The following is a 27,162-nucleotide window of genomic DNA, read 5'->3' on the forward strand; positions in this document are numbered from 1 at the left end:
AATGTGTAATATTATTGGATTGAAATTAATTTATTTTATTATGATATGTTTAGTATAAAAATAAATCATTATAATGTTTTTTAGCTAATAAATATTAATTAATTACAAGTTAATAAATTTAAACTTGTGAGAATAATTTTTTTTTTGTCTTAAATATTATAAATCTATATTCTAAATTAAATTTAATGATATTTGTTAATTTTTAAACTTTTTATTTTTTTATTTTAATAAATTTAAAATTATTTAATTTATGGCGGGTCTAACGGGTCTAACCCGGATTGGATCCGTCGGGTTCGCGGGGCGGGGCGGGTCTCGGGTTTAGCCAAATCCGTCCCAAACCCGCCTCGTTGCCATCCCTAGTGGGATTCATTAAAAAATAATGGACCCCACATTTATTGATAAATTTCAATCGTTAGATGTATGTTAAGGTAATGTTTGTATAAATAGGATCTTTTTTACTGTCGATTCGACATATATCTTCTAAGTTTAAAAATAATATTTTATATGAATCGAATCCAATAAATTATTCGTCTCGATTGATGAGATCTTCTTATAAGAGTGTTTATGGATTCGAATTTATCCAAATAAGAATTGTGTAATGGATTTTAATTTTATAATCTACTTGTATTAATCAATTATTTAAAATTAAAATTTATACTACAATTATTATATATATATATTAAAAAAAAAAAACTATATAAAGGGTTGCACCAAATGGAATCTGGTCGACAAAATTTGCTATCTATTTGACTTGTGCAACTGCCGCATGTGATAATTAACTCCTTTTCCCACAAAGACGACCGGCTCCTCCAGTCACCCACCCACCCTACGTCGTCTTCCTCGTTCCCAATCCTCTCGCTTCCATTCTCTTTATTTCCTTCTCAGAACCAAAACTAAAATCCAAAACACTCTCTTATGATTCACGAAGATTCGCCAAGTAATCATTACTAATTTTAGATTAATACCCGAAAATTATCATGACCTAAATTTCTTCATCTTAATTGAGTCAGTTTCGCCAACCAACGACCCAGTTATGTTTTCCCGATTTGTCCATCTTTTTTTCTTCAATTTTCCTTTCTTCTTCTCTTCTCCCGTCCGCTCACTCGTCGGAGGTAACCATACTTCTGCTCGCTTCTGTTCTCGTTAATTCGGAAGGTTGTTCCCTGTTTCTGGGTTTGTTATTTTTTAAGCTTTACACACACAGAATAGGAAAAAAAGATTCTTTTTTGTGACAGGATTTGGATTGATTGTTTTTTTGTTGTTATGGAGCCGAGTTGGGGGAAACCCAACTTTCTGAGGAATGTTCTGGTGCGGCTGTTTCTCTTGTGCGTGTTTATCATCGCTCTCCGATTTGCTTACGTGGTGACTATCCGAGGAGAGTCGTGTGACATCGGCGATTTCTGTTTCTTTTCGTTGCCGGAGAATTTCACCCTCGTCGCCGGTGCTGGGCAGCTGAACAAAGCCTCGTCGGTGACCTTTTCGTCCTCAGGTCCCAAGAAAGTTCCTGATCTCTGGTCCACGAGGGGGTTCCAGAAAGCTGTGAGATTTTACTCCTCGGTGTTTCAGGATCTCATATCTGATGGCGTTTTGAGCCTGAATTCGAAAACCCTTTGCGTGGAAACACCAACAGGAGCTGACGTTTTCGCGCTGAAGGAGCTAGGTGTGGAGGATTCGGTTGGTATCGCTAGGAAAGGTTTCAAGCCATTGGTGGTTTCAGGGCAGGGTTTTAAGCAGCCGTTTGATGACGAGAGTTTTGATTTCGTCTTTTGTGGAGGTGGAGTGGTGGAGAAATCGTTGAGGCCGGGTGATTTTGCAGCGGAGATTGCCCGGACTATGAGGCCCGAAGGGTTTCTGGTTACCCACACTACGGCTAACGATACATACAGTTTTGAATCATTTCTTGATTTATTCCATTCTTTTAAACTGGTAAAGAGCAAGGATTTTGTTGGGTTCGATTCCGATATGCCTTTCATTCGTGAAATTGTGATGCAAAAGGTGTATATCAACACGGATAGGGGTCGACTGGTTGAAAAAGTTGGTGGTGATCTGGACAATAAATGCTCTGTCGCCACTTATAAACTAGATTTGATTAGGAAAGCTGAGCCTTTGATTGAAGAAGAACCAAAAAAACCATGGATTACTTTGAAGAAGAACATTCAGAATATAAAGTACTTATCTTCCATGGCTGATATTAGTTTTAAGACAAAGTACGTGTATGTTGATGTTGGAGCTAGAAGCTATGGCTCAAGCATTGTCAGTTGGTTTAAGAAGCAATATCCAAAGCAAAATAAGACATTCGAGATATATGCAATTGAAGCTGATCGGACATTTCATGACGAGTACAAGAACAAGAAAGGTGTTACTTTACTCCCCTATGCAGCTTGGGTACGAAATGAGAGCCTGTTCTTTGAAATTAACGAGGACCCTGGCCATAAAAAGGTAGAAAAAGGTAGAGGAATGGGGAGGATTCAACCCACTCAGTCTTCTGGTAGTTCTAGTTCCTCTGGTCATGTAGATGAGATACAGGGGTTTGATTTTTCAAATTGGTTGAAGAATGCGGTGGCGGAGAAAGATTATGTGGTGATGAAGATGGATGTGGAAGGGACTGAATTTGATTTGATTCCCATGTTGTTTGAGACGGGAGCTATTTGTTTGATCGATGAGCTGTTTCTTGAATGTCATTATAATAGGTGGCAAAAATGCTGTCCGGGAGAGAGGACAACCAAGTACCAGAAAACATACGGTCAGTGCTTGGAGCTGTTTACCTCTCTTAGAAAAAGTGGAGTTCTGGTTCATCAATGGTGGTGACCGGTAAAACTCCTATTGTACATCTGTTGTTTTTATACGTTCAATTCCTGCAAACAAATGAAGATTATGTAGTTTGTGTGTTTTTTTTTTTTTACTTTTTTCTTTACAATTTTACCTACCAATTCCCAATGTATTTTCATGTTGTTCGAAAAAAAATTCTGACAGCATTGATGTGCTTTTGTTGTCGTCATCAGATAGATTGCTTCAAAAAATAAAGATATCGAAGAATTATTTGTAGTTCTAGATTCTTGTTGGGAAAATTTTACCATTTCAGAACTGCTATAAGCTGTAAGCATTTTTTTTTAGGTAGCAAAATCTTATGACTTGTGAAGTGGATATCCATATACCATCTTCCATACATGGTCATTGAGTAGCAAACTTTTTCGATTCATCTAGAGGATATTTTTGAAACCTGGATCATTTTGTTCCTTTTAGCTAGTATAATTGCATTGCCAACTCGTTCATGGCCCGATGTGAACCTAGGATTTATGTTGTAGGTGTGTGATTCATATTTAAGGGGAAACTTGCGGTTTGCCCTCATTATTAGTTTGTCGATAGCAAAGGAGTCTGTTTGAGATCACGGATCCAATTTCCTACTGAGTAAACAGTTCGTCCTCATTATTAGTTTGTTGTGATAGTAAAGGAGTCTGTTTGCTATCGTGGATCCATGTTCCTTGTTCCTTCTGAGTAAAACAGTCGCATGCGCTATTTTGTATGGCATTGTTACTTGCCAGTTTTGATGTGCCGGTGGTTAGATTGGTTAGACTGCCACCGCTACTTATTGTTAATACCCTTTGATCGGTATGCACACAGCAGCAACAGAATATAGCGAGCCGAGAGTTTAACTCTCTATCTTTAAGACAATTTTGCCCGCCTAGGTGCTTACGGGTTGATCAAAATGTCTCCCAAGATAGAACGCTAATCACCAACTTCGGTTAGTAGCACTACAAAAACCGAAGAATTTTTTGAACACTCAAAGTGCTTAAGAAACTCAGACACAACTCAGAAATATGAGTATGCAAGAAGAAGAGAAGAATGAAATGAGCGAGTATGAATATGATCACGGACGGGGTCTATTTATAGATGTTGGAAGGATGCCTCGGACAGTCGTACCACTTCGATGCATGTATGGCCGAAAAGTTGCAATGGTTAGGACCGAAAGGACGCACTCTTTCAGTCGAAATGACGCACTGGTTCGGACCAAAAAGTTGCACTGATTCGGGCTGAAGAGTCGCATACTTTCATCTGAAAATGCACTTAGATTGTAAATAATAAATAATTAATAAAATAATTAATTTATTTTGTTCAAAAAGTTTATATTCATGCCCGCCCACGCCCACGCCCACGGTCCGGTCCGTGTCGGCCGGTTAGTCGGACGGACGGCGGCGCGCGCGCGTGTGGCTAATGGTTCGAAACTAGCCTAGACTAGGTCCGCTCCCTTTAACAAACATGGGTACCCCTTGGGGCCCCAACCCATTGTTTAAACTTTGACATTATATAGTGTCATTAATTCCCACATTTTATCAATGTGAGACAATGAGCATAAAGCTTCATTCACCATTTCATTTACCTTCCATTTTTCCAACATTTGTCCAAACAAATTTTCCTACAATCCCTCACATGAATGTGATTTATGCGAATATGTATGCATATGCTAAAACAGAGTTTCTTGCGAAAAATTATTGCATGGGGATAGGTAGCTTGCGGCTTTGAACCTTCCTTAGTGAAATACTATCGGATTTACTAGGATGCCTAGTGAACGTGATATCTTGAACTATTTAGTCGTTGATGTAAACCAAGACAACAGTATTCACACAATAATTTTTCTCACACTTTATTTGTTCTCATGGTTTTGTCCGTTTTGGCCCTGGACAACATCTTGGATTTTTAAGTGTTTCGTTGAAGCGGCCCATCTTCACACTTAAATAGGTGACCTCCTATTATATGAGTATCATGTCATACTCTATTTCTTAAAGAAATATAGGAATCATTAAAAGTTTAAAACTTAACCTCACTACTTGCACAGGTTGCACTTTTATCCTAGGAATGAGAATAGAACGAAGTTCTAAGTGTAAGCGAACATTCATAACTTGATTTTCCTATTGAACCAAGATTTTGGGATCTCCAATCTACAAGGTTGGGTTTCCGCTATGAATATTCTTTAATTTTGTAGATTTTAATCTCATTCCTCTTGATAAGCAGTTTACTTAATCTCTCCCTAAACATTTTGTCAACGGATCCGCTAAGTTATTTTTTGATTTTATATAATCAACTGCGAACACCATTTGAGATCAACTGCCTAATGGTATTATGTCTTCGACGTATGTGTCTTGATTTACCATTATACATACTACTTTGTGCCCTACCTATAGCCGACTGACTATCGCAATGTATCATTATTGCTGGCACTGGTTTCGTCCAACACGGAATATCTTCTAGGAAATTACGAAGTCATTCCGCTTCTTCTCCTGCTTTGTCTAAAGCTATGAATTCCGATTCCATTGTTGAACGAGCTATACACGTTTGTTTAGAGGATTTCCACGACACAGCTCCTCCACCGATGGTGAACACATATCCACTTGTGGACTTCGAGTCTTTTGTGTCTGAAATCCAATTTGCGTCACAATATCCTTCAAGTACATAAGGATATGTTGTATAATGTAATCCATAGTCCATTGAATACTTTAAGTATTTAAATACTCTTTCCAATGCTTTCCAATGATCATGACTAGGATTACTTGTGAATCTACTCAATTTATTTATTGAGTAAGCAATATCAGGACGAGTACAATTTGTAATATACATTAGACTTCCAATAATCCTTGCATATTGCTATTGAGATACGGGTTCACCTCGATTTTTAGATAAATGTAAATTTAAATCTACGGGTGATCTTAACGGCCTAACATCATACGCATTGAATTTTCTAAGTACTTTCTCAATATAATGAGATTGTGTTAGGATAATTCCTTCAGGCGTTTTTACAATCTTAATTCCTAATATAACGTTCGTTTTTCCCATATCTTTCATATCAAAATGTCTTGTCAATATTTTCTTAGTTTTCATGATAATATCATGATTACTACCCATTATGAGCGACTACATATAGACAGACAATTACATACAAGTCATGTGTGCCTTTTATATAAACACATTTATCACACTCATTAATCTTGAATCCATTTGACATCATTGTTTTGTCAAATTTTTCATGCCATTGTTTAGGAGCTTGTTTTAGCCCATACAATGATTTAATGAGTCGACACACTTTTCTTTCTTGACCGGGAGCAATGAATCCTTCAGGTTGTGCCATATATATTTCTTCCTCTAACTCACCATTTAAAAAGGCCGTTTTTACATCCATTTGATGAATTTCAAGATTATTTAAAGCAGCAATTGCTATAAGTACTTGAATAGACGTTATTCTCGTAACAGGTGAATATGTGTCGAAGAAATTCAATTCTTCTTTTTGTCTAAATCCTTTGGCCACTAACCTTGCTTTGTATTTTTCCACCGTTCCATCAGCTTTGTATTTATTTTTTAAGATCCATTTGCATCCTAAAGGTTTGCTTTCCGGTGGGAGATCTACTAACTCCCAAGTATGATTTTGCATGATGGAATCTATTTCGCTTTTTATGGCATCTTTCCAAAGTGGAGCATCAGGACTGGATAGTGCTTCACTTAAAGTCCTTGGATCATTTTCTATAGCATAACTAAGAAAATCAGGACCAAATGTTTTAGCTATCTTAGCTCTTTTGCTACGCCTTGGTTCTTCGTTTTCATGAGTTTCCTCATTTGTGGATTCATGACCTCTTTTAATAGAGCTCTTTTCTTTTCCTTCCTTACAAGGAAAGATGTTTCAAAAAATGCAGCATTCCTTGATTCAATAATAGTATTTTCATGTATATCAGGAATCACTGACTTGTGCATTAGGAATCTATATGCACTACTATTGTTTGCATATCCAATAAAAAAGCAATCCACAGTCTTAGGTCCAATCTTCACTTGTTTTGGCTTTGGTATTTCTACTTTCGCCAAACACCCCCACACTTTCAAGTATTTGTATGAGGGCTTATGTCCTTTCCACAATTCGTAAGGAGTTTCATTCTTTTTTTTATGTGGAATTTTGTTAAGAATATGATTTTCCGAAAGTATTGCTTCCCCCCACAAGTTTTGGGATAGTCCAGAACTTATTAGCATGACATTCATCATTTCTTTCAGAGTACGGTTTTTTCTTTCCGCAACACCATTAGATTGTGGTGAATAAGGAGCAGTTGTTTGATGAATAATGCCAGATTCATTGCAAAATTCTTCAAACGGAGCAACATATTCACCTCCTCTATCACTACGAATTTTCTTGATTCGTTTGCCTAATTGATTTTCAACTTCATTCTTATAGGTCTTAAATGCTTCAAGAGCTTCATCTTTGCTTCTTAAAAGAAGCACATAACAGAATCTTGTGCAATCATCTATGAATGTAATAAAGTACTTTTTTTCACCTCTAATTTGTACAAACTTTAAATCACAAACATCAGTGTGAATTAGTTCTAGAGGTATTGTACTTCTTTCCACTGTGTGAAAAGGTACTTTAGTTAATTTAGCTTCAACACATACTTCACATTTGTAGTTTGAATCAATCTTAGTCCTTGGAATAAGATTTAATTTTCCAAGTTTTCTCAAAGTGTTGAAGTTAACATGTCCTAATCTAGTATGCCATAAATTAGAACATTCAACCAAGTAATTCAAAGCTTTAACTTTATTACTTTCAAAATCACGAAGTACAGTCATTACATTCATCTTGAACAGTCCCTTTTCTATATATCATTTTCCTAGGAACTGTCCATTTTTCATGATTACAACTTTCTCAGCTTCAAAAACTATTCTAAATCCGGCCTTAACCAGCCTAGAACCGGATACAAGATTCTTCCTTATGTTCGGAACATGAAGGACATCAATAAGAGTAAGCTTTTTTCCCGAAGTCATCTTGATCACCACTTTGCCTAAGCCAACGATCTTAGAAGTCGCATTGTTACCCATATAGAGCTCTCTTCCACTTATAGGAGTATACTTCGAGAATAACTCCTTGTCAGCACAGACATGCCGCGTCGCTCCGGTGTCGATAAACCATTCATTCTTTAGGATGATCAACCATGTTAGTCTGAAAGACTATTGCTGAGAGATCTAACTCGGACAAGTCAATAGGCACAGATTTGTGTTGGACAACATTTACTCGATTTTGATTGTCCTTCTTAGGTAAGCGACAATCCTTGGCTTTATGGTTTGACTTTCCACAGTTCCAGCAGGTTCCTTTCCATTTCTTGTTCTTCCCTTGCTTCACATCTTTTCCAAAATGCTTTCTTTTCTTCATAGCGTTTGGCTCCACCAAATTTGTCTTCGCTTCCATCGGTATCTTACCAGCTTTGTTCTCCGACTTGCGATTGTCTTCCTCAATTCGCAGCCTTACTATCAAGTCCTCGAGCCCCATTTCTTTGCGTTTATGCTTCAAATAATTCTTGAAGTCTTTCCATAAAGGAGGAAGCTTCTCGATTATAGCAGCAACTTGGAAGGACTCACTGATCATCATCCCTTCGGCCATTATATCATGGATGATGATTTGGAACTCTTGCACTTGGCTAATCACTGTCTTGGTATCAACCATTTTAAATTCGAGAAACTTCCCGAGTACGAACTTCTTCGTGCCAGCATCCTCTGTCTTGTACTTTTTCTCTAAGGATTCCCACAGTTTCTTAGCAGTCTTGGTTGCAGAATATACACTATACAACGTATTGTCCAACCCATTCAATATGTAGTTCCGGCACAAGAAGTCACTGTGAGACCATGCATCAAAAGCAGACCTTGCTTGTGTGTCAGCATTTGGTGCCGAAACAGCAACAACTTCCTTTAAAAACCTCGCAAGATGAAGTGTTGTGAGGTAAAACAACATCTTCTGCTGCCATGTTTTGAAGTCAGTACCGGAGAACTTCTCAGGTTTCTCGGCATGTGCAGTAGATGCAGGGGCCGTAGGTGGCGGCGGTGTAACATGTGGTGGTGGCGGCGTAACAGGGGGCGGTGGTGGGGGCGTAACAGAAGGCGGCATGACATTGGCAGATGGATCAGTAGCCGTCATACAAAAATTGTCTTAAACTTGTTAACACCCTTTGATCAGTATGCACACAGCAACAACAGAATATAGCGAGCCGAGAGTTTAACTCTCTATCTTTAAGACAATTTTGCCCGCCTAGGTGCTTACGGGTTGATCAAAATGTCTCCCAAGATAGAATGCTAATCACCAACTTCGGTTAGTAGCACTACAAAAACCGAAGAATCTTTTGAACACTCAAAGTGCTTAAGAAACTCAGACACAACTCAGAAATATGAGTATGCAAGAAGAAGAGAAGAATGAAATGAGCGAGTATGAATGATCACAGACGGGGTCTATTTATAGATGTTGGAAGGATGCCTCGGACAGTCGCACCACTTCGATGCATGTATGGCCGAAAAGTTGCAATGGTTAGGACCGAAAGGACGCACTCTTTCAGCCGAAAAGACGCACTGGTTCGGACCAAAAAGTTGCACTGATTCGGGCTGAAGAGTCGCATACTTTCATCTGAAAATGCACTCAGACTGTAAATAATTAATAAAATAATTAATTTATTTTGTCCAAAAAGTTTATATTCATGTTAAAGCCAGCCCACAGTCTGGTTCGAGCCGGTCGGACGGCGGCGGCGCGCGTGTCGCTAATGGTTCGAACCTTGCCTAGACTAGGTCCGCTCCCTTTAACAAACATGGGTACCCCTTGGGGCCCCAACCCATTGTTTAAACTTTGACATTATATAGTGTCATTCATTCCCACATTTTATCAATGTGGGACAATAAGCATAAAGCTTCATTCACCATTTCATTTACCATCCATTTTTCCAACATTTGTCCAAACAAATTTTCCTACACTTATGAGGTTATGTAATAACACTCTACTCTCCCTCTCAATCCTCATTTCTCTTTATTTACGTGGAGCTGAACACTCGAAGACATGAGTCTGGAACATTCCAAAATTACAACCGTGTATTTAATCAAATAAATTTTTTTTATCAGCTCTTCTAAAGTAAATATATTAATGATGTCACTCAATACTTCATATTTATGTTTAGATATAGACTGCGTAAGTTGTAATCTTGCTGTTTGTTCAGTTTAATTCAATAGAGTGCTAGCTTGTGTAATTGCATCTACTCAATTATTGTTAAAAAGTTTTGTTGAGGGGCTGCCTCATATTTGAGGCATTAATAAATTTCTTGCCGTCACATTGTACCCTTTGTAGGTGACGGCTACTCCTTTAATTAATCACTTATTCATTAATAATATTCCATCTACATTTAATCACATTATGGTTTTTGGTTAAATATAATGCAAGTACTTCATCAGGATTTGTTTGGATATATTATGCAAAATGTGAACTAGAAAAATAATTTCTTAGTGTGGGGGAATTTGTTGTTGGGGAGTTTGGGTCAGTAAAGAGATTCTTTGTAGAAAAGTGAAAAAAGGTCCTGAACCGGAAAGAATACGGAATATGGCTTCTTTGTAAACAAAATGGAAGTATATGGATTAGTTACCATCTAAACTCGAGAGTAAATACACCAACAGCATCAGAAGAGATGCATTATAAGTTCAAAACATAAGAGGATATAAAGAAACAAGGGAGGATTACACTTTTGAAGGATTGATTACCATAGAAATGCAAATTGCTGTTTTATGCTTGTTTTTCGAGTGGCGCAGCCTTTGCATAGCAAAATCTCAGTCAAAATTTGCTCGGCGTGGTTTGAAATATTCCGGGCTGGGGGTTGTAGAAGCTAGAAATGCGTAAAGTGATGGTGGATGTCAAGTTTCTTGCAAGCTTCGTGTATTATTTTATTTTATCAGTACTCCATCGGGGATGCGTTTTCCATCTAAAATCATAACATTACATTTACCTGAATTCTCTTCAAATCCTTCACCGCAATAACAATATGTTTCCTGGCATACGGAAGCTTTATCTACGCCGAACAAACGCTCTCGTTCTATCCCGGCTTGTGTTGCTGCTTTGATTTCCGGTGCGAAATAAGCAAAGTCCAGCGGGTTTAATGATTTCCGGTGGAAAAGAAACAAAACCAAAGAAAGAACCAACTTAAAAACCGAAGAAAGAACCAACTTAATGTATGAAAACCAAAATTTGATGACTTATATGAATGAAATCTAAAATAGGTTAACTTAGAGGATTAAATTTGCAATTTTTTCATATATACGACCACATGTGAAGGATAATTTTGAAATTTAAAAAATACTTTATATTAAAATAAAACCATCATAATTTTTTTAAACAAAAAAATATTATTGTTAATTTACATCATAAACTTGAGCTTTTCATAAAATACAAAATCTAACATATTCGAGAAGGATTTTAATTATATTAACCTTTATTATAGAGTTTCAGATATATTCTGAAATCTGAATGAAACAAAACATTTCAATTTTTTTTTTAAAAAAATTTAATGTACAAGTTACAAAATTCATTCTTATTAGTTTCTTATTTATATATTTTCAGCTACTTTATTTTAAAAAAATTATGATTTAATTTCTTAGAAACTGATAAGTTATTGTATTTTAAATTTTTTATGTGGATAAATAAAATAAATTGATTAATTTATTATGATTATTTTTTTGAAAGTAATTTATTATGATTATTTTTAAGTAATGCTTTTTTCTCTTTCTCTTTCTCTTTTTATTATTATTTTTTTTTTTCTGAGAAAGATTAATGCTTTCAATTGTTATGTATTGGATTTGGGTCTCGGTTTATACAGCCCGAAGTATTTATAGAATCCAAGCCCATAATAAGTGGTCCAGTTAGAAAGCCGGCTCCGACCACCAAATCTTCCATCTGACGATTATCAAGGGTTTTAGCGCGATTAACAGTTGGATTCTAGATTCGGAATCTATGTCAAAGTTCTCTTTCTGATTGTTGTGGATGCTCGAATTTGAACTCCGGTACATCTCAATTCTCAATTTACCATATTCTCGCTGCTTTTGTGTTTTGGCTATTGTGGCATTCGCCATTACATTAGGAAATCTGGAGCTTTACGTGTATTTGTTTGGGAGAAATATGGAATATCGTGAAGTTTTGTTTACTCAATTGCGATGGATTGGATTGTGATTCGTTCCTCGTGTACCTATCCAAAATCAAATTTTTATGCGTGGTTTGTGTCACGTTTTTGGGATCTTTGTTTCCCATGGGAGTGGGAGGAGGGAGTTACGGTATATTATCTATCCGGGGTCCTGAACCGTGACAAGTGTGGCATGGTCTGACAAATTTTCTTTGAAATTGGAATGGGCAGTTTTTGCTTTTTCTTTTTCCAGTCAGGAAGTAGTTTGCGGCCATCAGGCTTTCCATGAGAGCATAATTTTTTATTTTGTTCACTTCTCAATACAGTTCTATCTAGGAAACTCCCGAGGATTTTAGTATGTATGTTGTGTTTATGACCGACAGGTTTATGTATAGTCCACTTGTCGTATTGTTTCTTGTTGATTATTTAATTCACTGTGCTAATTCCTTGTGTGATATTAAGGTAGTGTTTGGGAGAGCTTCTTAGAAGCACTTCTCAGCTTTTTCGTTAACAAAAATGTGAAATTTTGTAAAATTTTGTTGACGAAAAGCTGGGAAGTGCTTCCTAGAAGCTCTCCCAAACACTACATAAGTCTTATTGGCAGATTCAACTTATTTGCTTATGTTGTGCATTCATTGTGAATCAATTCTAGGCTGACATGAAGCCAAAACGCATAGTTATGCAATCGTTCTCTCTGTTTCTGAAACTGGAAAATGCTTTTTCAGCTGGACGATAGAGGAATAATGATCTTTTTTTTTCTTCTTTTTTTTTAATAAAAGCTACACTAGCTCGGAAAGATGCTGCAGATTCGACTGACCAAACCAGCTAGTGAAAGTGGTGGAAGTGCGAAACCCGCCCCAGCTGACAATATCAGAGTCGCATGCCCTGATCATCTTGTTTTAGCAGATCTTCCTGTAGCCAAGAGCCTTGGTTCGGCAAGTGCTTCAGCTGTCATCAAGACTGTTGGCCGCAGGTCTCGCCGCCAGCTGGGTGAGCGGGTTCATTTTTGTGTCAGATGTGATTTTCCTATCGCTATATATGGGCGTCTGGTAAGTAGTGTATAGTAGTTCATACTCTCTGTGCCATTTCACCTCTGTTTTTCACTTAATAAACTATATTGCTTGATAGTTTATTTTTAATTCGAGAATGAGTCTAAAGGATGTGGAATAATATTTTGTACGTGTTCATATTTGTTACCACTTTATAAAATGGGACGCCTGTGCATCCATGTTCTGGCATCACTCTGTATATCCATCCACAAATGTTGTGGTCTCAATAAATTACACTAAGAAATAAAATCTGGAATTTTGTTTTGCTGCCTCACTATTACACACCCTCACTCATTGTGTCTCGTGCTTGGCACCTTTGGCCCAAGTGCGATGGAACTTTTGTTTCATTACTATTATTTTTCTCGAGTTTCTGCAATGAGCCAATTACAAGTAATGCTACAACATATTTGCAGTATTTTATAAGTGATTATAAATTTGATGGATCATTTTTCAATCAGTTATACCACGGCTTCGTTCTAGAGAAGATTACATTTGTCTATTATTATACTCATTACAAAGCATGCTTGTTGCATTTGCGTTCCCGGTATAGATTTTTTGTGCTTGTTCTTTCATTCCAGGGTTTATTTTCCAGTGTCGTAAATGGCGGTGGTGGGGCGGTGAGTGACCCCCTACTGCTACGGCCGCTTAGCCAATGCCTAGGCAGTCGATTTCTTTTCTAACTACTTTTTGTACATAATTAATAATAAAAATTAACCATGCAATTAGAAGTAGTCATTGACTCATTATATGTAATATATGTATTTAATTTATGCATAAATAAATTTTATACAACGCAACAATACATTTATACAAGGTGCAAATAAATATATAAATTCCACTAACTAGATGATTAATAAAAATGATGCGGCGGCGGCGGTTGGAGGTGGAAGGAGGATTGTGGGTGACTGAGCTGGTGGGGCTATTATGTTTTGGAAGAGAAAGTGTATAAATATATTAATAATTAGGGTTTTTAAAAATTTTGTTGACTTGGATTGCCTCCCGCAACCAACCCCCCCCCCCCCCCCTCTCTTTTTTACCGCCTACAGAACTGCCTAAGGCAAAGGCTGTGCGGTCTACGGCCGCCATTTAGAAAACTGATTTTTTCTTTTTGAAGCCATTTGATTTACACCTTTTATGTTTCATCTATTTGCTTGCAACTCTATCTTCCCCATGTTTGTGTTTTAGAAATAAACAATCTTATGTTATTGCAGAGCCCCTGCGAGCATGCATTTTGTCTGGACTGTGCTAGAAGTGATTCTCTTTGTTACCTGTAAGAAATGTTTATTTGACCCTTTTTTATATTTTGGTTGCTCAATGTGACAGTGTTATCAAAAGTTCCATTTGCTCATAACCTTCCAGATTTTGTATTAATCTAATCCAAGAAAAATAAAAGTTTTACAATCTTGATGAATATGGGGGAGGGGTGCTGTAATATGGACTTGAAATTTGATTGTACGTGAACATACTTTTGTCTTTATTTCACTTTGGGTTACTGCGATAATTTTCCTTGGTATGCAGCTGTGATGAACGCATTCAAAAGATTCAGACAATTAAAATGATGGAAGGAATCTTCATTTGTGCGGCTCCTCATTGTCTCAAGTCTTTCTTGAAGAAAGCTGAATTTGAGTCGCACATAAATGAAATCCACGGTGATCTTCTTCATCCGCACAAGGAAAAGGAAGGAAATGAGTCAGAAGCTACAAGTGCCAGAAAACCTTCGGCCTCAGATTCCACAGTTCAAGCACCCCTAAAGTCAGTATTTTCTTCAAGTTCGAATCTTCAGGCTCATGACCATGAGGACAAAAGCCAACGATCCCAATCCAGAGATCCGCCACCTCTAAGACCTAATATGCATCCAATGTCTTTGCCACATTTTCCTGGAAAAGTCCCAAATCACCCGTCAGAGCAACAGCATGATAGCAACCAAGTTTTTGACAGAGCTGCCTCCCAGATCCAGTTTCCTCAACAAACCTTCGATCCGCAGGGTGGTCTGAGGCAAGATTCAGGTCAGTATAGAGGAAATGAAAAGGTTTTATCTGAGTCTCTTACTTATAAACTATAATTTTCATCCAACTAATTTTTTGCAGCAGCAACCAATCAAAACCCAGTCTTACCTGCCCCACAGTTTGGCTATTCTCCTTATGTATCTGATGGAACGCAGCAGTTCTTTGGTGCTCCATATGATGCGGTGAGGTCAGGTGCCATGGCTGAAGCTGGATCAGAACAAGTTACACTGTTAGGTTTCCCACCTGGTCCTGCTGGACCCATGAATTTTGCACAAAACTATCCCCAGCCGTGGAATATGGGAATGGTTTCTGGCCCTTTGGATTCTCCTCTTGTTGCCCAAGGAGCTACAGATGGTTTCGTGAACATGTCCGACCCTCAAGGACGAGGATTCTATCAGGGTGACTATGGGCAGAATGCGGCTGCGGCCAATAAATCTATGGAACGGAGGCCCCAGTCCTTGCCTCTGCCACCACCACTTCCATCTCCTCTACTTTCTTCGCACTTATCACAACTAAAACAAGGGTGGTCATACCCTAATGATGGAAACCGTGATGTTCCACCTGGCTTTGGTTGGCAGCCTGAGGGACGCGACAACTTCGGAGGTGGCCCAGATTAGGCTTTTTTTTTCCTGTCCGTATGTGGCTTGCTTAAATTTCCTTCAATTGATAATGTAATTTGAAATACAATCGTCGTATAATTAGATTTGTTCTGAGATGATGTGTGAAAGAAAGGAGTGAGATTTCCACTGAGTTTGGGATCAGTGGTGTTTCGCTTTGGTGCCATTTAAGTAATTTTTTAGAAAAATTATGCTCCATGTGGTATTTCTGTTGTTTAAACTTGGAAATATTGATGGACTGGAAATATCACATCCCTTACAAGAATCATTTCCCCCCAATTTCCGTACTTATTACGAAACGATTGACCCAAGAAAATGCATCGTGCACTAAATTGACCCAGTTTGGAGATAATTACTCTAAAATCATATTGTTATACTGAGTTCATTAAAATGTTTTGCATTTATTGAAAAGAAAGAAGCATGTCTAAAAATATTGTGTTCAAAAGTTGTGAATTTGACCTGAAGTGTGTATAGGCGGAGGCAATGCCCGCGCCTAATTTTGTTAAACCATCCGTGAATGCTCCACCAAGTGTACTCATAGCCTTTGCCATGTTGATGATATGGCGCAGACATGATGGAATTTGGTTGTCTCAAAATTCATTTAGATGGCACCATTCCAGATGAATGGCACGGTACTCAAATCAGTTATTCTTTGTTCTTAGTTTGAATACAAAGAGTCGATCATCATTTAGTGTTGGAAGTTTAGGCGATCCAAAATGGAGTAAATCATAGGAAATGTTAAGCCAAACAAAATCAATAGAAACAAAAGGTAAAATGAGATAGAATGAGGAAAAGAAAAGGCAAAACAAAACAAAACAAAACAAAACAGAAAAAGGTCAAAATGTTTAAATTATGAGCCATCAACTCAATTTCTTCTTTTCCAGAATCCATTTATGACTCTTGGCAATATACTCTTCCTTAAATCTTACGTACAACTCCAGCACTTTCCTGTATCCAACTAGAGCACATGACTCTATATGTCTTTCATATCTTTCATAAAGTGCTGGAACTGTAAGAACAAGAACAAGGCCTGTCCACAATACCAGAAGTATTAAGGCTAATGAATCAAGAAATGCCGAAGAAACATATAATGACTTCTTTTTATCTTACTCGTGTAACCCAATGTAAGGAAATCGGTTAGACCCCCAATCACAGAGATTGTAAACAGACTAAGGCAGACTTTGATGAACATTCTTGAGTCCCGTCCTAGGGCGATATCTTCAGATGCCGAAAGCACCGCATTTGCATGGTCACGAATGAACGTTGCTGCCTCATTTACCATTTCTTCAGAGAGATGCAAATGGGGTAGAGGTGGTGCAGGTCTGTCTCAAATTATTGGAGGGGATTGTTAGAGAAACAGTGCAGTAGTTTAAATTTCAACGATGGGCTATTCGTAATGCACAGATTATCACCATTTGAAAAGGGAATGTGAACCTTTATCATACAACTCTGATGGCTATAATAGGATTGTAAAAGAGAATGAAGATTGAGAGGTAACACAAAATTGACACATTATAAAGCCCCAAAACTAAAAGTTATGTACCCGCTAGAACCTCTATACAATTTCAAATCTTGATTTTATGGTTAGCACTTAGCAGGACATACAATATATTTATTACAAGAATCGTGGACGAGCATATAATAGCCTGAGAATCATGCCACCCGTTTCATCAGTCATGAAATTATTTGATTGCTGTTCTGGGGCTTAGTATCTAAATGTATCTTCATCCTTCCCTATTTGTTAGTTTCCATTGTGTCTATGATTGTTATATAAATAGTACAGTTTATTTCTTTCAGTTTTCTGTTAGCAAAATACATGATATAACATATATCCACTTTTACATAGTGAAAATTTAGCAAATGAGTTGCAGTGGCATGCACTTCAGACAAATGAGAAATTACGCATCATACTTCATCCTGTTTTCGTTTCTTGGAGATAAAAATTATGCTCACGTTACATATTTTCCATCAGGCACTCATTCCACCTATGTTTTCATCATCTCAGAAAATCCAAATTCAGTTGGTTTGACAATTCGTACATGCTTTCAAGTTCAGTTAACTTGCAACTTCATCAAAAGAAAGAATAGTAGAGAACTCAAGAGTGTCCAAGGAACCTTAGAAATGTACAAAATGTAACTTCTTAAATGCCCAAGACATAAGTGGTGATCATTGGCAAATAACTGTGTGTATTCGTCCAATGCCCACGCAAGCGTGACTAAACATTGAGCTCATCTAGAAAAATTGCTACCCAAGTTGCTATAAGAATCTATTGCAACACATTATAAACTATTTCAGATAATTGAATATGCTTCCTGAAAATGATTTGTCTGCAGTGGACAAGCCTAAAGATTTTCATTGTTCCAAACAAATGCATCCACAATTTTGACATCGGCTATGATTTAAAGTTACCCACGACAATATGTCCGAACGACATTAACCACATACAAGCAGCCTAATGTAGGTAAAAACAAAGGCAAAAATCAGATTGAGTGACCTGTTTAAAATTGCAGCTGACTTTGCCCATAGAAAAAGAATGGTAAAGAGCAGCAAGAACACACTTGAGGTTAACGAGAGCAGAGTATAACCAGATATCTCAAACACCACCCAAGCTGCCAAAGTTACCACTAATATCCCCACCGTTAGATTTTTTTTCCTCCATAGCATCACATCTGCCACTGTTTAACACAAGACAAAAAGGGTGAATTTTTCAACTCCAGCTACGGAATGAAACATTTTGGCTAACATTTTTCAATCATTCTTGCATTAAGATGGCTCTTCTTCTACAAGTGAAATAGTTTTGAGTCACAATTCAATTACCAACAGAACCTTTATCACAATCAAGATCAAATTTTGCTAACACCAAACAGAAAAGGAAAACCAAAACATGCCTTTCTGTATCATAAACTGCAATATTCAGATCAGATAACTAAGTTAATGAGCAGCCAACAATTTCAGACTTACCAATACCTTCTCCAAGAATCTCATAAATGGTTCTCTGCCTGTTGAACAACCGATCTGATGAACCCATTTTCAAGAAATCAGAAACAAATAGATCCCATTAACTAAATCAAATGCATTCACTTCTATTACAATAAGAAAAGAATGATCAATATTTTGGGGGAAAATAATTAGTCTTTTTATGCTTGATAAAGAAGTAAAGATCAGTTCAAGTCCCATAAAGCTTTGAATACAACTTTTTTTCTTCTTGGTCATGTAATTATCATCAAGCGCTTGTGTGCGCGTGTATATATATAAAAATACGTAGACCCACACACACACACACACACACAATATATATAACTAATGTTTGAAAGGAAGGATGTTGACGTGTGGGGTTTGGTGGTTCTCAGGTTCCAGCCTAAAAGCTTGAAAATACTTTTCTAATGTTTCCTTTCCTAATCCATAAAACAGAGGTTGATTGAAGAAATGCCCCACTTGACTTATTCATACCACAGGCCACAGTTAAGGGTCGGCTGTGTTCTTGATTTTCTGTCCTAACTCCTAACCAGGGTGGTTTTCTTTCTTTCTTTCTTTTTTTCTTTTTATTAACCATAAAATGGAAAAAACCTTGATAAATACTTGGACAAGGCTGGCTGATGTGTAGTTTTTTTCATTAAGATTTTGCGAAAAAGAGAACCATTTATTTATTTTGTGAAGCTAAAAGAGAACCAAATTTTATATTCGAAGAAACAGCTTTTAAGTAATTTTTTTAAAAAAATTATGCTTTTATAAGCAAACATTTTTTAAAAATAAAAGTAATATATCTGCGTATAAGAAGGTTGTTATATTTTAATAATCTTAAAAAAGTGTTTTTAGAAAAAATATTGAAAAATGTAATAAATATATTGTGACGACCCGAGTTCTAATCTCTCATTAATCAAATCATCATAAATAATAAACAAAAAATCAAAGTCTAAATAAAGTAAAAAAAAAAAAAAAAAAATTTAAATAGAGCACCTCGCTCGATCGATAAAGATTACCCAATCGAGCGAGCCATACAGCTCAACTCTCGGGTTTGCAAAGTTTTGGCCTCGCTCGATCGGTCATGTTTCACCGATCGAGCGAGCCAAAGTTGCTCACTTCTCTGCCTTCGAAATGAAGGCCTCGCTCGATCGGCAGGAATCGCCCGATCGAGCGAGCACACATCCAGAAAAATAAAAACAGATCCTCTTTTGCTGTCAACACAAATTCTTTCATTCATTTTCATGTAACATCAACTCATACATAGCCTATACAAAATCATAAGCTAACATGCATTCTAACATGATATAAGCTGATAGAAATAGATCATAACAAAGCCTTAAAATCAACTCAAGATAGGCTCCCATACCAAACAAAAGTCATTGTTATACCAAAAAGGATTAAGCTACAACATGTTGTCTTAAGGATTTACAACAACATCTCAAATCCTATATACATCAACAAGACAACAACTTAATAACCAACAAGTCTTGGTACAAGTAGCTATAACATGATCATGTTTTGAGACTCCACACAAACATTGACAGCTCAAACCATCTAAACTCGGATCATTACGCTATTCTCTCATCTCTTTCATCCCTTGTTCTTCAAGATCGCTTTTGCCCTGTTCCACTCCCGCCTATTGCCATGACACATACAACACAACAATAGCCGGATAACTCCGATGAGAAATATATTTCCCAGTAAAAGCAACTAAACATGCATAGCAAAACATACATCAAATTCATGATATAAAAGTAACTACAATGCATGTTTTAAAACAAGGTTCTCTAGTTCATCGTTTGGGATCCCGAGAAGAAGATACCATAACTAACCACCGACTCTTCCGATCGAGGTGGGGCTACTTATCTTGCTTCTCTAGACTTTGAAGCCAATATATATGTAAATCAGACGCTAGGCTAAGTCAACCACCCAGGCCATACATATATAATCCCTCAAATCGTCTAATCGAACGTTTCCGTTCATTTCGAAATCAAAGAACAAGTCTTACAAGATGAATGCAATATATATCAACAAAAGAGCATTCATTAACATCAAGACTCATTCAACCATTCACATAAAAGCATATAAAAGCAAATAAGCAAATAAGTATGTGATTTAGGGAACTCGATACAAACCATCTCGAGTTATAATCCCATTCAAGTAGTAGTCCACTTTTACCTTTCAAATGTGATGTTTCAAGGCAACTTCAAGCTATTCAAATCTGAACAATACAATCACAAGACTTGTATAAAAACCTGCACTTAAACCCATTCAAACTCCATTGTAGAATAGCTTCAAACCTTGATCTTTCTTCTATCGATTCGAAGTTGACGTTTTCGAGCTTGATGGTATTCAAAACCAATCTGAAATAAAGTTGAGAAAGCTTACAACCATCAGCTAGGACTCACTATCCTCACATCTCAATACAAGATAGCAAAATAGTCTTAAATCATAAGTTCGTCGGCGTTACGGTTAAAGTCGGCAACTTCTATAATTATACCAGCTGTATTTCAATCAAACCAGCAAAACATAAGGTAGAGATATCGAAATCATTGCTGGAAAGTCATAAAAATACAAGCCATAGTCGTTCGTCGATTCGATTTTGACAATAGCCGATACTATGCTTCATAAACATCAAACAACAACTGATGTACTGATCTCTACCATTTTTGGGTTTCTCGGAATCGAATTCGGATAACCGGAACTCAAAATATTGGCATTTGAAGATGAAGATGAAACTTGAGTTTCCTTTCCTCTTTCTCTCTCGGTTCTTCTCTGATGTTTCTGATAGAAATGAGTAGCATACACGTTCAAACTCATGTGCAAGACAAGTGTCCAATTAAAATCTGAAAATTGCACTTTGGCCCCTCAAATCTTGCTTATTTACAATTCAGTCATCAACTTCTCATTTCATTCAATTTCAATCCTAAATAATTTAAGAATATTAGAATTTAAATCAAAACTCTAAATATTCCCAAATTAAATATTCTTGGATTAAAATTAAATAATTTCGGGCGTTACAATTCTCCCCCACTAAGACTCGATTTCGTCCTCGAAATCACAAATACTATCAGCACATAAGATATATCAGATAATAGAAAACTAAAGGAGAACTCACATCATTGAAACATCTCTGAAAATCGTTGCCTCATATCTGATTCTGTCTCCCAAGTTGCTTCTTCAATACCATGACGACTCCACTGGACTTTCACAAGCGGAATAGTCTTCGTTCGAAGTTGCTTGTCCTTACGATCAAGTATCTGAATTGGCTTCTCAAAATAACTCAAAGTTTCGTCGAGTTCAGCCTCATCAGGTTGAAGCACATGAGATTCATCAGCAAGGTATTTTCGAAGCATCGATACATGAAAGACATCATGTATTCCAAATAAGGATGGAGGCAAAGCTAATCGATAAGCAAGATTGCCTATTCTCTCCAGAATCTCATACGGACCAATATAACGTGGAGACAACTTTCCTCGCTTGCCAAATCGTATAGTGCCTCTGAATGGAGAAATCTTCAGAAACACCCTATCCCCTTGTTCAAAAAACAAAGGTCGACGTTGGATATTGGCATACTTCGTTTGTCTATCTTGTGTTGTCTTCATTCTCTTCTGAATAAGCTTCACTTGTTCAGTCATATCTCGAATCATATCAGGTCCAATGTCAGGTACCTCTGAAATATCATCCCAGAAAAGAGGTGATCGACACCTTCTACCGTACAGAGCTAGTAAATCTTCCAACTGATCTTTCAACTCTTTCAATTCTACTGGTGCCATTCGTTAAGGTGCTTTAGAAATCGGTGCAGTACCTAGCATCAGTTCTATGTTGAAATCAATCTCACGATACGGAGGTAGTCCTGGAATCTCATCAGGAAAAACATCCGCAAATTCACTAACCACTGGCAAATCAGCCAGGTTCGGGCTAGTTTTCAAAACATCAACTGCATATACAATAAATCCCTCCGCTCCTTTCTGCAAAAGTTGGGTCATAGATAATACAGAAATCAGAGGAATCTTAGCACAAGAACCCTTACCATAGAATTTTCATTCTCCAGCCATCTCAGGTCTGAATCTCACTATCTTCTGAAAACAATCTACGGTAGCTCTGTACTTGTTTAGCATATCAATCCCGATAATGCAGTCAAAATCAGACAAACCAAGCACAAAACAATCTATCTCGATCTCATTACCATCATACCGTAGTAAAAAATTCTTAACTGTCTGAATAGATATAAGACCTCTCCCCAAAGGAGAAGAAACAGATACTACAACAAGTAATGTTTCAACAGGCAAAGCATGTAAGGATGCAAATCGTGCAGAGATAAACGTATGAGATGCACCTGTATCTATCAATACATATGCGGGATAACCATAAAGAGAATAGTTACCTGCAATCATGTCATCTGGTGCTCCCTGTGCCTGTTCCTCTGTCAGTGCAAAGACATGAGCCTATTGCGTAACACCCGAAAATTTTAATACGTAAATTTGCATGCATAATTAAGGAAAATAATTATTTAAAATTTATATTTGGGTTAAATGACATTTATGTGTTATTATGTGAATTATATGCATGATTTAATTTATTTTAACATTTAACCCGCTATTTTAGAATTTTTAGATTTTTAAGGAAATTATTGGTTTTGATCGCGTAGACGGGACCGTGGACGGACGAGATACCAAAATTCTTAGCCAAAAATATTTTATGAGTTTTATGAGCCTTAAAATAATATTTTAAGGTATTTTGTCAAGAAAATTTTAGTATTTAATTATATATTTATTTAAGGATTGATTTTTAGCCAAAATAAGTCATTTTATTGACTTTTATTAATATTTAAAAATTCCCAAAATTATTATTTCGGGATTTTGGTTTAATATCAGATTTATTATTAATTTTAATAGTTTAAAAATTTTATATTTTATGTCATATTATCTACCTAACTATATTATATTAATTAATATCCTATTTTAATTCTATTTAATTTATTTAAAACCTAAACCTACCCTACCACTATCTCCTTCAGCCGACAACTCCCTTTTATTCCACCCTCCTTCACGCCTCCATCATCCTTCTTGGCAGAAAACCCCATAGCCGATCATTCAAGCTTCATTCCTTGAAGAATTTTGGTCCGTTCGTCGTCCCGAAGACCCGTAGACGCGATATTCTTTGTCAATAATTTAAAGGCATGTGTAATTATTTTCTCTCAACACCATATAAGCTATTACATGTTTCGTTACAGATTTTATTTGTTTGACATGGATTATACGTGAATGGATGCAATAATTTGATGATACACTGTGCATACCCCTCGTTTCTCTCCAAAATTTGATGCATATCCACGGTTTTGCCTCCATGGGATGGTCAAGTACTGTGGCTGATGGTCAGGGGGTGTGTCAGGGTCATGAGGGTCGAGCCATGGCCAGGGTTAAGGCCGGATAGGGCTAGGCCGTGATTTTGGGCATGAGGTTGACAGCAGGTGCGCAGGTTAGGGTTCATGGGAAGGGCTCGGTTTGGTTAGGGGATGGGCTGCATGGATTGGGTTCAGGGGCTAGGTTAGTAACGCCCAGACGTGGGCTACGTCTGGGCGGCGGCGCTCCGGCCAGGGGTGGCCGGAGCGGGCCGGCAGCAGGCCAAGAAGGCCTGCTGCTCACGGCCGAGCCGAGGGGAAGAAAGGGGCTACGGGTTGGGCTATGGGTTTGGTATGGGTCGGGTCCTGGGTGGTCCGGGTCGGGTTTAGGTCATAGTGGGTCGGGTCAGTAGGGTCCGGGTCCGGGTTAGGTGGGCCGGGCTCGGGTATTTTAATTTTTAAGAATTTAATAGTTTAAGTGGGTTTTGGGCTTTAATAATTAGTTAGAAAATTATTTGGGCCTCCAAATAATTTTATTTGGGCCTTAAATAATTTATTTAAGTTAGCCCAATGATTTTTATGGGCTTGGGAGCCCATAGGAATTTTTGGGCCATTCAGTGATTTTTGGGCCAGTCCAGGAATTTTTATGAATAAATTAGTTATTGGGCCCAAATATTTTTATTTAAGCCCAATAACATTTAAGTACTTTATTTTAGTAAAAATTATAATTTGTAAAATTATTTATTTTAATTATGGGCATTAAGTCAGTTAAGGGGTTTAGTAGAGAGACCAGCAGTCTGGACCAACCCATGAAAAATAAATGAGTCCGAAATATATATTTAATTATTTTATGCATAAAGTTTATATTTTAAGTATAAGCATATTTATTATGAAAATAAATTAAATATATATTACGGACATATTTTCAGTGCATGCATTCATGAAATTTCTTATGTATATAATTATGTAAATGATGAGCAATAAAATATTTTGGTGGAAATTGAAGTATGTGTGACATAGGGGTGGTTTTCCACCATATGATTCGGTAGTTTTACTACCATAGGGGTGGTTATCCACCATATGATTCGGTAGTTTACTACCATAGGAGGTGATTTATCATCGCCATCGTACGTTGGTTTATGAGACTGATCAGTCGACACATGAGCGTCACACTTATGGATAGGACCATCTTCAGGTTTAAAAAGCATTGCTCAATTATGTTATATATGATAAAGAAATAATATGTTTATGATTATGGTTATGATTCAGTTATGACTCAGCAGTTTTATTATGTGATGAAAATATTTCCATGCATGCTCATGTACATGTATATATATTAGTAATTATGTGATGCATTATTTTTAACCTTGTTATAAAGGATTAGGCATGTTGAGCCCCTAGGCTCACTACGCTTATATGGTGCAGGTGAGACAGATGACTTTTATGTAGCTCCTACCGGTGGTGAGGACGTATGAGTTCACGGAGCAGTGGACCCCGTGACCGTCGCAGATTTTAGTTGATGTTTAAGAAACATTTATTTTATTATGCTGAGTTTTTAAACAAGTTCTTCTTTTTATTATTTTAATTATGGGAATGTTGAATTATCAAACTTAGTATTTTTGTTTCTTGCATAAGGATATTTTCAGCAATTAATTAAGTTATTTTCATGTAGTAAAATTATTTCTTTTATGTTTATACATATATGTATGGGCGTATATGTATAGTATTATTTATAGATTATTTAAAAAAAAAATTCCGCATTTATTAGTAGTAGGCGTTTCATATTGTCTCTGTGGCTGACTGTCTGGCTGACTTCCTCCTGGCCTTGACTGTTGCTGTGGATGTGATGGTTGGAAGGAATGAATAGAAGAGGCTTGCCTCGCAGGTTGAGCCACTGATCGTGATGACTCTGCACCTCGTGACTGTCCAGAACCTCTCTGAGGACACACCCTCGCAAAATGGACAGTCTGATGGCATATATGGCACCTCCCAGATACACCTCGACACTGATCGATTGGATGACCTCCACCGCAAATGTTACAAAACACTCCTGACTTCTGTTTCGTGCCACTGGAACTCGAAGAAATGCTCCCTGACTTTTTAAATTGTATTCCTCGAGCTTGCAAATATCCTTTCTTGCCACTGCTACTACCACCACTTTCAAATCGAGGAGGTTGTTGCGAGATTGGAGCTGAGGTTTGTGACTGTCTCGGAGGCTGAGCAATATACGAAGCTCCTCGCTGTTGTATCAAACCAGCTTCCGCTCCTTTGGCACTGTTCAAAGCATCAGCAAAATTATTCGGTCGCCTTGTGTTCACCAAAGTAAAGATCTCCGGAGTCAGTCCATTAATGAACTGATCAGTCATTGCCTCATTACTATCAGCAACATGTGGAGCAAAACATAGCAATGTAGTGAATTTTGCAACATAATCTTCAATATTTAAGTTGTCCTGCTTCAGGTTCGCAAATTCTGCACCTTTATCTTTGCGGTAAGACACTGGAAAGAAGCGTTGGTAAAACTCAGTTTTGAAGACATTCCACGTCAGTACAGTTCCTCTACGCTCCAAAGTTTTCTTGGTCGTGGACCACCAGCTCTTCGCAACCTCATGCAACTGATGTCCAATTAATCTGACTCTCCACTTATCACCATAATCAAGCGAATCAAACAACATCTCCATGTCATCGAGCCATCCTTCACATACAACTGCATTTTCAGTACCGTTCATAGTAGGCGGATGGTATAATTGAAATCTTTTCAATAATATTTCCATTGGAGTGGCAGTCATATCTGTCATATCTCGAGAGGTACTTTCCTGTTCATTGCTCGGGACTGTAGCTTGAGGTACTATCGGTGTTACCACTATTTGTTCCGGCAGAGGAGTAGGAACCTGAGGTCTAAGAGGAGGTCGTCCTGGTCTTCGAGACATATCTGGTTATCAAAACGGTTAGGATGCCACAATCATCAAATCTATCTCAGTCCTCCTCCGATCATCTTACCTCTGATCAAGACTCGGTTCTGATTCAATCTTAAAATAAATAATCGAAGTACTCAACCACGACATGCTTTCAATCAATTCCGATAATCAGGTAGCATATCATAATTTATCAGAACACATGCCTCTAATCATTCCATATATTCCAGTAAGCATGCGTCTTTAATCATCATAAATCATACTTTCAAATAAAATAAATACAACATCATGTAATAAAATACTTGAAAGTAAATCATGCTAGCATTTACCA

General features: G+C 37.3%; 3 protein-coding genes across 6 annotated transcripts; 2 read left to right on the forward strand and 1 right to left on the reverse strand.

Annotated features, from left to right (window-relative positions):
* The first annotated feature begins 778 nt into the window (after window positions 1-778).
* LOC140887737 (uncharacterized) lies at window positions 779-2,985 on the forward strand. 2 transcript variants are annotated; one of them, XM_073295178.1, is made up of 2 exons: window positions 779-1,155; window positions 1,236-2,985. In XM_073295178.1, exon 2 carries the CDS (start codon window positions 1,264-1,266, stop codon window positions 2,806-2,808), a length of 1,545 nt encoding a protein of 514 aa, XP_073151279.1. In that variant the 5' UTR covers window positions 779-1,155; window positions 1,236-1,263; the 3' UTR covers window positions 2,809-2,985. The 2 variants fall into 2 exon arrangements, with proteins under 2 accessions (XP_073151279.1, XP_073151280.1); XM_073295179.1 differs by having other exon boundaries at window positions 779-1,112.
* Window positions 2,986-12,736: 9,751 nt separating this feature from the next.
* Window positions 12,737-15,709, forward strand: LOC140890804 (E3 ubiquitin-protein ligase HAKAI homolog). 2 transcript variants are annotated; one of them, XM_073298864.1, is made up of 4 exons: window positions 12,737-12,988; window positions 14,200-14,258; window positions 14,507-14,994; window positions 15,076-15,709. In XM_073298864.1, the coding sequence occupies exons 1-4, from the start codon at window positions 12,737-12,739 to the stop codon at window positions 15,609-15,611; spliced, it is 1,335 nt and encodes a 444-aa protein (XP_073154965.1). In that variant the 3' UTR covers window positions 15,612-15,709. The 2 variants fall into 2 exon arrangements, with proteins under 2 accessions (XP_073154965.1, XP_073154966.1); XM_073298865.1 differs by having other exon boundaries at window positions 15,079-15,709.
* A 569-nt stretch (window positions 15,710-16,278) lies between these two features.
* On the reverse strand, window positions 16,279-19,183 carry LOC140892149 (reticulon-like protein B12). 2 transcript variants are annotated; one of them, XM_073300914.1, is made up of 5 exons: window positions 19,062-19,183; window positions 18,573-18,626; window positions 18,106-18,286; window positions 16,722-16,933; window positions 16,279-16,641 (listed from the first exon to the last, which is right to left on the reverse strand). In XM_073300914.1, the coding sequence occupies exons 1-5, from the start codon at window positions 19,162-19,164 to the stop codon at window positions 16,472-16,474; spliced, it is 720 nt and encodes a 239-aa protein (XP_073157015.1). In that variant the 5' UTR covers window positions 19,165-19,183; the 3' UTR covers window positions 16,279-16,471. The 2 variants fall into 2 exon arrangements, with proteins under 2 accessions (XP_073157015.1, XP_073157016.1); XM_073300915.1 differs by lacking the exon at window positions 19,062-19,183 and having other exon boundaries at window positions 18,573-18,912.
* Between the last annotated feature and the right edge of the window lie 7,979 nt (window positions 19,184-27,162).

The sequence above is a fragment of the Henckelia pumila genome, chromosome 3, assembly GCF_033568475.1.
Source record: "Henckelia pumila isolate YLH828 chromosome 3, ASM3356847v2, whole genome shotgun sequence".
In the NCBI taxonomy this organism is placed as follows: domain Eukaryota; kingdom Viridiplantae; phylum Streptophyta; class Magnoliopsida; order Lamiales; family Gesneriaceae; genus Henckelia; species Henckelia pumila.

What these genes read in the sequence shown, in the direction of transcription:
- LOC140887737 (XM_073295178.1), top strand. Translation starts at nt 1,264, where the DNA reads ATGGAGCCGAGTTGGGGGAAACCCAACTTTCTGAGGAATGTTCTGGTG.
- LOC140892149 (XM_073300914.1), bottom strand. Translation starts at nt 19,164, where the DNA reads ATGGTTAATAAAAAGAAAAAAAGAAAGAAAGAAAGAAAACCACCCTGG. An exon ending in GATTCTTGGAGAAGGTATTG is followed by an intron (nt 18,287 to 18,572) that starts GTAAGTCTGAAA and finishes TGTGTTAAACAG; the next exon opens with TGGCAGATGTGATGCTATGG. An exon ending in CCTTACATTGGGTTACACGA is followed by an intron (nt 16,642 to 16,721) that starts GTAAGATAAAAA and finishes TATTGTGGACAG; the next exon opens with GCCTTGTTCTTGTTCTTACA.
- LOC140890804 (XM_073298864.1), top strand. Translation starts at nt 12,737, where the DNA reads ATGCTGCAGATTCGACTGACCAAACCAGCTAGTGAAAGTGGTGGAAGT. An exon ending in TCGCTATATATGGGCGTCTG is followed by an intron (nt 12,989 to 14,199) that starts GTAAGTAGTGTA and finishes ATGTTATTGCAG; the next exon opens with AGCCCCTGCGAGCATGCATT. An exon ending in TGGTCTGAGGCAAGATTCAG is followed by an intron (nt 14,995 to 15,075) that starts GTCAGTATAGAG and finishes AATTTTTTGCAG; the next exon opens with CAGCAACCAATCAAAACCCA.